The sequence below is a fragment of the Lichenostomus cassidix genome, chromosome 5 (assembly GCF_008360975.1).
Source record: "Lichenostomus cassidix isolate B80296 chromosome 5, HeHo_3.0, whole genome shotgun sequence".
Taxonomy (NCBI): domain Eukaryota; kingdom Metazoa; phylum Chordata; class Aves; order Passeriformes; family Meliphagidae; genus Lichenostomus; species Lichenostomus cassidix.
This window is the reverse complement of record NC_139486.1, coordinates 10,482,576-10,494,153: the sequence shown is the minus strand read 5'-3', so window position 1 is coordinate 10,494,153 and position 11,578 is coordinate 10,482,576. Positions and strand designations below refer to the sequence as shown.

Below are 11,578 nucleotides of genomic sequence, written 5' to 3'. Positions count from 1 at the left end.
ATCTTGATTGAAGTAACATGGATCTAACATGGATCTGTTTTTTATGGAAAAAAACAAAAGTATCAGCTTTCTACATTAGTAGCATTACAGTGAACTGTCCTCCTAATTACAGAAGTATCTCTATACACCTTGTCAAATTAAAAATTAATTTTCAGTCCACTTCAGTTCACTTTCCTATTATATTCTATGATTTAACAAGCTCCACCCCATGTGCTGCCACCTTATACATTAAAAATAAGGCACTGTATCATGGTAAACACAGTCCAGACTCGAAATTAACACCATAAAAAAGAATAAGCAATTTACAGAAGTTCAGGTAAACCCAGATGATTGTTAGGATAATTCCTAGCTGCAGCATTTCAGGTTACTATTGAACACAGATTTCATTTTGAACTGATTCACCATGCTATAGAAAAGGAGGTTACTACAACTAAATGGTGTGAAAAAATATTCTTCTGGAAAACTTTGACAGAAATTGTGTTTTAAAATTAAAAAAAAAACCCAAACAAACCAGAACACACTGAAATGATTATTCTAATTTCCATCTGAATACCATGCTTAATATAGCAAACCCAAAATATCTTATTAAAACCAATACACACTAATGTCTACTTCAGCAATCAGCAAACAACTCAGTTTTAATCTCACATTCTTATCTAGGTCAGAAACAGAGTTACTCCTTTTGTTAGAGATCTGAATACTCAGTGTCACCAATGTCATGTTCAGGAGCAAGTCTTTATTCTATTACACTGGATGACAGTTGCATGTTCAGTTATTTAAATTAATCTCCCAACTGTTAAGACATTACAAATTCTTAATTATTCATTTACAAAAATCCTCTTTTACTTATGAATTGTAAGCCCCTTCATTTGCTGTATCCAATTCTTTTACTGTTTATGTAAGATGTGGTTTTAAATCAGCTTTTGTTCTAAACTTTTATGTAGGAACTCTTCCTTAAGTTTTATGGTCTCTGACCTGCTTTGACAAACAGCTCCAGAATTTTTAAATATATGAGGGGGATCAGGGAACAATGTTATTTTATAAAGAAGAGTTGGTAAAAGGCTTTTTAGTAGGTATAATATCTGAAAATCCTTCTTCATTGATTCAGTAGTTTTGAAACAAATGGGAATAATTTTCTTATTACCTCACTGCAGCCTGACCTAACAAAGAATCTGTTTAAGTTTTATTTTTTGTTACATAAAACAATTATTTTGTTTCTTGTAGTCAAGTTTGTCTGACTGTAGAATAGATGGCTATTGACTTGACTCATGGGAAACCTGCATGCACCCATGCCCTAAACAGTTGGGTATATTCCACTGGCAGGAACTAAAGAGTAAAGCAGTACAGCACAAAATTCCATATGAGTTTTATAATCTGTAACAGTGAACAACCAAGAAAAAATAATTAATTCCATTTTGTGATCTACACAAGGAGAGTTTGTGTGTTTCTTAAGCATATGCTACATACCTTTTATCAGCTCATAAATATTCATGGCCATAAATTCACATACCAGTGAAAGGGAGCCAGCGTTTTCATCACTGCAGAAACAAATAAGGAGACTTTAACCTAGAAATAAAACTTACACATTGATTTGTACACAATGCAGAAAGAAAGTACTTAAACTAGTATTAAAATGGACATTTTCATTTTTAATTGATACTGTCTCATAGAAGTTTTTAAACTTAAATCTGAGGTATCACAGTTTTAGTTTATACTATCCAAAGTGCCCACTGCAGTGCTTCACTGATTTACTCCATTAAGCTTTTTGAAGGCATGTTTTCTGGGCATATCACACTGTTCCGTATCAAGAAACTTCTAGTAAATTAACTGATACAATCTTATAATAAAAGGGAAGCCATTATACCATATGAAAATACTTTTTACTTGGATCTCCAATAGTGTTCTATTGCATGGAAGTGAGTATCTGGCTGGAATCACTGTTTTGCTGACAACAGCAATTTAAAGTATAATCATGATGTAATACATCTGACATTTTATTTTCCGTTTCCCTGCCCTGCAGAGGCAGACATCTACAGGTGTTCAGTTTTTCTTGTAAGATAATTGCATTACAGTACATCTCCCCTGCAATGTTGTGTTAACCCAGCCAGTAAAAGGTTGAGGGTACAATCTGCAGTTCAGCTTGCAGACAGACTGCAGGAGCTCGGCAAGCTGCCTGGCCAGCTGGATTACACTTAGTTAACACCACGGCAGCTGAGGCTGAGAATTCCAGAAAGCCAAGCTGCTGACACGATTAGCGGCTTGCCGTGGATTTGTAGAAAACGGGCCTGTCAATAACAGTGTAGTACCCGAGCCTTGAACAGAGAAATAAGACAGCCTGAAGGGCAAGAAAAAATATTTCAGAGCAGTCAACAAGTTTTGTGTCAAGTATTTGAATAATGAAGGATATGTCTGCTGTTGCAGTGATGAAATGTAACATGCAGTAATGGAGTAAATGCTGTCATAAAACGTGATCACTTTCTGAGACGGAACGTCCCCAGAAGACACTGAAGTGTTTAATGAGTACAAAGAACCCAACTTTATCACTGACACCTCTTTCCAAAAGCATGGCTCAGTACTGCCTAATTCTGAGACCTAAACTTCTACTACTTGCACCGGGGTGTCTGTAAAGTTGTCTACGAAATGATACTGCCAAATAGTTTGCCTTGATCCCTAGTTCAAACTGGTTAAGTCAAGCCAAGATCCTGAAGTACCAGAGACTATTTCAGCAGATAAGCTCTGAGTGTGCCCAACCAAAATCCTGAACCGTGATGTACAGTTAAAGCACTACCTGGACATGGGACATGGGTTGAAATCACCAGCAAGTATTACATACTACGAGATGAAATTTAACTATGCTTAACATATATTTAGTTTGTAATTTTAATACTGAGTCCAAATATTTTTTGTCTGTTGGTACAGAGCCACAGAAAGCAGTAGCTACGTCAGACTTTCTTAACAAAGGCAGGCATGTAGACTTCAGATTTTGAGAAATGTGTTGGCTTTTTCCTTTTGTTGAAATAAAAAGCTGGTTAAGAGTCTACAGGATTGTCTCTAGACCCAAAAGTTACTGGATATTGTTCAAATACAGGAATAAGGTAGAAAGAAATCAATGTGCCATGCACACAAAACAACTTTATGTAAACCTAAAGATAGTAGGATGTGGACTCAGCCTCCTTAGTACTTGTATTTATCTCAGATTATTCTCTTGTTCTACACTAAAGTTGAATTAAAAAGAAGAATGACTTGCAGTCAGGTACTGGATTATAGTTTACTTTGTTCCCTGCCATGAGGCTGTCAGAATTTACTCCACTTTAGTCTGTCACTGAACTTTCAAATGCAGAGCCTGATAAATTGTTTGCTGTTTCTTTATTGAGCAAATCAGTAATTAGTAAATGGCTTTATTCCTTCTTGTAGCTTGGAGTAGCTGGGCTTACCCCAAGAAGAAAAGTAGTAATGTGTTGTGCTCCAGACACCAGCTACCATGCCAAGGAGCTACCCAGCAGGAATTTTGTGTTGCATAAGAGAATGTATGATACTGTTTACTCTGCACTACTGTAGCAAACATTCCAAACATTGCTCAGTGTGATGCATTGCCAAATTTAACATTTAAAATTAAGTTTTGATGGTAACCTCTTACATGAAAAATAGACACTATTCAATTATTGTGTATATTATTTCATTACCCTCCTAGGCTTTAATAAACAAAACAACCATGCTACAGAAACTCTGGGGAGGAAGCAGGAAACAAAGAGCTTTGCACACTATTGAATGGACCAGAGCAGGACATACGTCTTTTCCCCATCAGACTTACAGCTAAACACCAAAACAACACTTTCCACTTTGAAATGAGAAAAAATACCTTATATGGGCAGGTTCTGTTTAAAATAATTTTATCTGTTGTTAAAAGAGTTCATCAAAAGAATTTGTCAGTCAATTCATCAAAGGGTTAAAGGCCTAAAAGATGTTTTAGATGAAAAGATGGGAGTCTGCTTGTTGTGCCCTACTGCTGAGTTGTATACATCTGCCCTTGATACAGTTAAGCAAATAGTTTAAATGCTCTTTTGATCATAAAATGGACAATTCTGTCAGTTGTAGGTAATGTATAAATGGACCAATAGATCTCTAAAAATATAACAGAATCAGAAGCCACATTACTTGAAGATATTTGAGGGGTTTTTTGAACTTATATAATCTTTGAAGCTCAGTTACATTTTTAAATCTCACCTACAAGCAAAATGTCCCATTTCACTTTGTATATACAAATGAATCATTCCCAGTGATTTCATTAGAACTTAATATATTTAATTGAGAATACAAAATCAGTAACCCAAGAGGCACAGGTTGGCACTTACATACTTGGAGTACAATGTCAAGTCTATATCTACTTACACACAGCCCTCTCCTCTATTTTCCTAACTGATAAAAAGCACCTATTTTGTGACAATAGGTCACATCTGGCTGATGGATGATAACATCTGGCTGATGGATGTAATTAAATATAATTGCATATATGAAGGAGAGCTAATGCTATACATCGACTAAGGATAAATACACTGATTTTAACCTGCATTAAAACAGTATTTAAAGTGAGACTGAAGAAAGTATTACCCAAGGAGAAGACCGACACATTTCCTCCCCAAATTATTATTTACAGCTAAAAGAAAACCAGCACAAGTATATTCAGTGCATTTGGCAAGGCAACTATTTTTTCCTCATTCATCTTGTTTCTCCCTTGACCCAGTGGCCAGGCACCATTTAATATAGTGGGTGACATCAATTAGAGTACTCAAGGAAATAACCCCCCAGTGCCAAACAGGAAGGCAGAGTTCTCTTTCTGTACCACATGCAAACCTTTTTAATTCATGTGTATTTAAAAAGCTTCACTTAGGCTTAATTTTGTATTCCCTCCTTAATTTTAAATTCCCCGAATTTAAACAAAGTTTTCTGTAGAATTTCTATGATTATTTATGCATACCTTTAAAAATGTTGCTTCATGTGTTGACTTACATATTTTCCCTCCCTAAGACTCAGTTTCTCCAGAACATCAGAAAATGTTCCTTCTCCTATCTTAACAACCAGTATTTTAGAAACAAAAATACACTGTTTCAAAGACTGTTTTATCAATGCTTACTTGACTTGTTAAATGCTGACTAACGGAAAACTTTCCAAAAAAGGGTTTTTTTTGGTCAACATGTAAGTTATTTGAGAAAAAATAAAATGAGAAACAGCACATGAAGTTTGCTGCCCAGATTACAAAATTATATATTTCAGAAAGTAGACTACAGTCATTCCTAGACAATAAACTACCACCTCCTTTCTCAGACATGATGCCTCTTCACACAGCCCTCCCTACCTTTTTTCTGGTGCAGCACATTATCAACTTATGTTTGAATTTATTCTTTGCTTATTTCACAAAAACAAAACAAGAAAAACTCCCTTTATTTACAATATACTGAAAACATAAAATTCTCTTGGAAAGCAAGTGTATAATGGAATCATGGTTCCAACATGGGGGTTATTTGTTGGGGTTTTGGTTTTTGTTGATGTTTTCTGTTGTTTGGTTTTGGTTTTTTTTTTTAAAGCAAAGCAGCTTCTGATTTTAAAGCTTTATTCCCATATTAAATTCAGATATGAGATTTGCACTGGGCCAAAAGTAGTGTTTGGCTTTGACAATGAAGTGCTTCAAATACAAGGATGTGAAAAATTAGTCAATTCTAATTCTGCAGAACTTTAAGAGATTAAGCAGGTAAGGGTTATCAAAAAAGTTTTATTTATATTAATTTTCAGATCTTCTAATTTCCATCAGAATTGACTTTTTTCTTTCCTCCTTTATTCTCCTTCAGCTTTGTGATTAACTGTTCCTTACCAATCCCATTGCCTAGTTCCCTTCACCCACTGCATCCTCCTATTTCCTTTTATTTTTAGCACCTACAGATTCTATCCTTGATAATTTTTTCAGTAACTTCACCTGAGCAAAATCCAATTCTGGTTAGCTTTATGCTACTGTTGCTTTTGGCATGGTCATATTACTCAAGAAAGATGCAAACCCAGTCATTTTGAGGGAGGCAGGGCAGAAAAAAAAACCTCTTGTATCACATTTAGCCCTGTATGGGTGTCAGAATAACTGTGGGAGTCTCAAGCTATGTTGATAGCAGTAAATTTAGTGAAGCTGCCTGTTATTAGTTACTGTGACAACAGTCCCTGGAAAGGATTTGGCCTGTGACAATCAGCACTTTCCAAGGCACCTTCCCTGCCTGGTGTGAGGACTCCTTCTAAGGTCAGTTCTTGAGCAGTTTCTGTCCTACTGCCTTGTTTTGGAAGATAAGAGAATTTACTAGCAGAGATGGGGGCCAGTTCATGCCAGTTGCTCTTTGTGTCCAAGATTTCCAGATATGTTTAATTTACAAGTATAAACACAACCTTACAGTGGAGAAAGCCTGCCAAGAAATTTTGCAGAGGGAAAAGTTACTTAGGCAGGGACACTCTAATGCTGTCTTCCAACTAACACTCAATTTGTGTTGTCTTGTTCTCTTTGCAACTCCCCAGCTTTCACACTTGCTCATGTTAAAAAAAACAAAAACCGAACAACAAAAAAGTGTTTTCTTTCCTCGTGAGCCAAATGCTTTTATTTTAATTAGAAGAAACCTTCCCCTGGAAACCCCTCTTTCTGCAATACAGTACAGAACTCACCTGAGAATTTTCAGTTGCTCTTTTCATTTTTATCATCTCCTGCTTCTGTTTTCTGATCACTATCCATCATGCTGCATCACAAACTAACTAATTAGGCCATCTAAATTTGAAAAATTGGAAATAGCAGAGTAATTTAAAATCAACCATACCATCTAATGCACTCAGTATAGATAACTTACATATAGATCTATTTTAAAAGCAGAAACTGAATTTGAAAGTCATTGTGGGTATAGAAGGCAATCTCTAACAGAGACTCCAAAAAGGGGAGGAGACCATGGGATGTTTTATGGCTTTGGCTGTTGTTTGGTAACTGGTCAGTTAGTACTTCAGGCAAGCTGATCCTCAGCCTTCACTAATGAGACTGAGGAAATAACATGTCTTGTCAGCAAAAATCACCATGTTCTCTATCCCCACCTTAAGTACTCATTTCCTATCTAAATTGCTTAATATAAGATGAAGATTGTAAATTCAGACTACTTAAATACTACTCTCACAGAATTCAGCATAAATGGATTTTTTGGTAGCAATTGATACTGATACCCTCCAACCAGCCAGAAACACACTGGCTATATATTCTTAAAATGTCAGAGCCAGCCTCAGGGCCAAAATATACCCAAGACAGACACAAAAAAGGTTACTTATTTATTGGTTTACTCTTTTATTCTAATAAATGGCCATCCTGTGTTTTTTTGTTTTCTTGTTTTTTTTTCTTAAATGCAAGTAATTGAGTCTTTGGCATTAAAAAAAAAAATCAAATCATATGATCTGAAAATAAGATCTTAATATCTATGGCATAGCAGCCATAGCTGCTAATGAACCAATGTACTTGGGCAGAGAAACACAAGGAAAGCATTATTGTACAAATTTATTGAAAATAACTTCAAGTATATAAAGAAGTCAGATAGTATATGTTTATACTATTTGGTTATGTTTATAAATTTTCTTCTATAAATGTATTTTACTCATACAAGAGAAGCCCAGATGACAGTGGAGGGCTCAAAACAATTTGAGTTGTTTAAATTTTAAGTTGCAGAGCTACAGTACTGCACAAAGAGTTAATCCTTTACAGACTTTAAAAGATTCTTACAGCACTGAAGATCTTTTCCATGTAAGCATGTAAAGCTTGTTGTTGTAATTCTTTTACAACAGAGTGCTCTGTAGACAAAATAAACACCCCATATAACAAACAACTGAGGCTTTAACCTGGCACTTTTGAGATCCATCCTGTGAAAAGAATGAAGCAAAGGCCTGAATAACTTCAACTGACTGAATAAAGAGCCGAATCAGGAATGACAATTGCATTGTTTGAAACGTCTCTTTGATTAATAAAGTCAACGTGTAAACACTGAAAAAAACAAGTTACTAAAATAAGACAGGTTTTCTCCTAGGGACAAAATGAGAATGATCACATGACAAATTAGTTACTGTTTAATCAGCAGCTGAAAGAAAATCAGGCATTGTAAGAATAAGAGCATACAAGTTTATATAAAATAAGAAGAAATAAAATTTAGACTTCATATGTACTAACAAAGTCTGATTTGGCATTCACAAGCCAATATTCTTAAATCTTGGAGAATCTGGAGATTCTTAAAAATCCACTTCAGCACCATCCTGATCATGATGTGATAACATCCTGAGAGCAACCAGGCAACAAAAAGACCCCACCAAAACAACAGACTTCAAACACACACTGAACAACAAAAGCCAGGTCAGAGCCTGGCAACTTTAAGCTATGAAAATTAGTACAGCTACAAAACAAAACTTACTACCAGTTAGATTACCTGAATTTGTTGTACTCAAAGATGAAGACTGAAAGAAATTTTTATGAGCATTTTAAGACCGAAAGCTTCGAGGATAAATTAAAGGAAGCGTTTCAATTACATTTGCATAGAACTTTGAAGAATAAAAGAAACCGGATCACTGGGTAGCAGTTCTTTCATGCATCTGTAACAACAGATGTTATCTAACCTCTCCTTCCCTCCCCCCTGTTTCAGCACACACAGACGTTAAAGCTTAGAATCGTTAGTGGAAACGGAGATAAAGGTTGGGAAGAACAAGTTGGAGCAATATGGACTCATCTAGCGCCCCAAAAAATGGCCATGGATCATCCTACAGAACTAGAGTTTCATGTGCAAGAGGCTACAGAACCCAGGAAAAAGGGAACGATTTAAATATAATTTATGGGCAAGTGATGGAAATCAAAGACAACACCCGATCACTGTAACTAGAAGGCACAGAAAAGAAATAATCTTTTAGAATTAAAGAGTCCAATACAAAATGACAGCAAAGACAGAACTACATTAGTCAAAAGACGGTATTGTAAAAAACTAAAGCAGACACTTCGTTACAAAGATGCCAAGACACTGAGGAAGAAAAAGCCATGATGTTTAACTATAACATTAATACGTGGGAAGAGAGAAATAAACAAATAAATTAGGAAAGCAGCAAGAAGTTGAATTTCAGTCAATTACAAGGCCATGGCACGTAATTATTGCCCTCAGAGCCGCGCCAGATGTGCAGGGTGTGACACGGGATGATGTGGAGATGCTAAGCAATGGAAGGAAAGGCGTGCCGAACAAGGAGAATTTAGCAATTCCCCAGAAAGCACTTGCAGAGCCCAGCAGCCAGGGTGATGGGAAAAACACCTATTCACACCGTGTTGGGGAGAAGCGGAACGCGGAGAGCAGCGTTGGCATGCGAGCCCCAGGAGCTGTCCGCGGGCTGCAGGGACAGCGTTTCCAGGGGCTGCAGAGGCACCTAGGGCCCCTCAGCGCGGCCACCGCCCGGGACCACGGCCCCCTCGGCGACCGCCAGCCTCCCTGGAGGCTCCGGGCCCGCACCACCCCTCAGGAAGGGCCCGCGGCCCTCCCCCGCTCCCCCTTACTGTGCATCCCGCGCCGTCCCGCAGGTGCCGGGCGGGCGGAGGAGCCGCAGGGCCCGCCCGGCCCCGCTCCCCTCAGGCCGCCATGTTGTGTTCCAGTCGCCCCGGTTACCGCGCACGCGCCAGCCCCGCGCCGCGGCCCGGCAGGGAAGGCGCATGCGCACTGCGCACGGGGCACATCGCCCCGCCCTCGCCCGCCAGGTGCGCGAAAATTGGGGATGTGGCAATTTTGGATAATCTCTTGTTTCAAGGAAAAGGGAGGACAGGCCCAAGGTGAACGGGCTGTCTGGACGAGAGCCAGCAGGACTGAAGTCAGGAGAATGGAGCAGTAACCGGGGTAAACGTAATTTCGGCAGTGCGAGATCGCAAGCCATTGGCCACCGACCCGAAACCGACCCCCGACTCAAATAGAAGGAAGAACTGCGCCTGCGGAGGAATTGCCATGAAAAGAGAGGTGCAACTAGCAAATAGTGTTTTGAATAGAAATTAATAGAAAAGTTATGCAGTTGGTAACCAAGGAATGCCGATGCCTTCGTTTGTTAAAATGTATAGCAAGTGTAAATGTTTATGATCACTGAGCTAGACTTCTGTGGGTTACCACCCAGCTCCCTACGTTGCGCAAACTAGAATAAAAACCAGAAATACCTCTTCTCCGGTGTGAATTGGCGCTGCGCAGCCGCTAACAAGCCCGACACCACGGTCCCGACTGCCCGGGGATGGCAAAGGGGGTTGTGCCACCCGTGAGTGAGGAGTTAAGGAGGGGAGCCTTCGGGACAAGGGATGAGTGCTCCTCAAATCCAGCAGCGGGCCCTGGCTGCTGTCAGTGTCCCGTGGCCGGAGCAGCGCCCGGCGAGCTCAGATTCATCCCCGGTGAAGGGCTGATCCCTGGCGGATCCTGCGCGCCACTGCGCGATGGGGAAAGCAGCCGTGCCGCCAGCCCGGCGAGGAGGGGAGCCTGGCGAGAGACCAGGGGCTGTGTTCTCACCGAGCTGTCTCCAAAAGCCTGCATTTTGCAGAGCTGTGTCGTCCCCTCCGTGTCCCCTCCGGTGTTTGCCTCTTGCTAAACGGACATGCTGTGCTTTAACGTAGGCTTAAAGGTGAGCAGAAAAGTTGTACGCAGCGTATGTAGTAAAAATCAAAATACTAGGAAAAGGTGAATCGTTTGTCCGTGCAAACTAAGATCCTAGTAGTACATTAAACAGAAGAGTAAATGCTTTTAAAGAATGATCAAATCATTTAATTAAGTGAAACGGGAATCATATTCTAGTAAACTTCAAGAATTATTAGCCTGTTGACTTAGAGGCGAAGTTGCCCCCAATCCCGCGTTACCGTTGTTCACTATCAGGCACTGCATCTCTCTATAGGCAGGGCAGTTTTCTTTTAGGTTTGCTTTTCGGTTTTGCTGAGGAGTTCCACATGCGCGGGCCCGGCTCTGGCCCTCCCGGGGACGAGGAAGTTACTCGCCCTGTCTGTCGCCTTCAGTATTGTGGCTACAGTGCGGGGACAGTAGCTTGGGCCTGTCTTTATGTATCCCAAAGGCAGGCGTTGTCGTCAGGTGGCCGGTTAGCTCAGTTGGTTAGAGCGTGGTGCTAATAACGCCAAGGTCGCGGGTTCGATCCCCGTACGGGCCATACGGTCTCAAATTTTTCCCCCCGCCCCTCCCTCTTTTTTTCGTCCCTCCAATTTGTCTCAGCGTTTCCAACCACCCGCACGCCGTTCCGCTGAGATGGGGTGTGACCTCGGTAAAGGGCATGGCCGCGGGGCAGGGTATGTGTGTGCGGCGCTCGAGTACCCAGGGCGGCTGCAGCACTGACCGAGCTCCATCGCGCTCCTGCGGCTGCTGGAGCCCGGCCGGCCCCGGCAGAGCGCGGATTTCTGTTTCTGCTCGAGTGAGCCCTTCGGACGCGCTTTCTGCCGTGCGGGTTGCCCTCCGCGCTCCCGCGCCCGGTGGGAGCGAGTGGCGGAGCACAGATCCACAGAACGGGTCACGCTGGAGGAGACCGCATC

At 40.4% G+C, this 11,578-nt stretch overlaps 1 protein-coding gene and 1 non-coding gene across 27 annotated transcripts in view; one reads left to right on the top strand and one right to left on the bottom strand.

The window, feature by feature from the left end:
* Positions 1-11,453, bottom strand: part of MOK (MOK protein kinase) — a 33,382-nt gene extending 21,929 nt beyond the window's left edge. For 13 of the 26 annotated variants that reach the window (XR_014852435.1, XR_014852432.1, XR_014852434.1 and 10 more), the window contains exons 1-2: positions 9,575-11,453; positions 1,468-1,538 (exon numbers count right to left, since the gene is read on the bottom strand). Coding sequence is in view for 6 of the 26 variants with exons in the window: in XM_085061344.1 (XP_084917470.1) it covers positions 1,468-1,538; positions 9,575-9,945 (442 nt within the window). In the remaining 20 variants the exon portion in view is untranslated. The other 13 variants (XR_014852440.1, XR_014852431.1, XM_085061343.1 and 10 more) reach the window with 11 other exon arrangements.
* TRNAI-AAU (transfer RNA isoleucine (anticodon AAU)) lies at positions 11,129-11,202 on the top strand. Its single transcript has one exon. It is a non-coding gene; the product is annotated as a tRNA-Ile (tRNA).
* Positions 11,454-11,578: the final 125 nt, after the last annotated feature.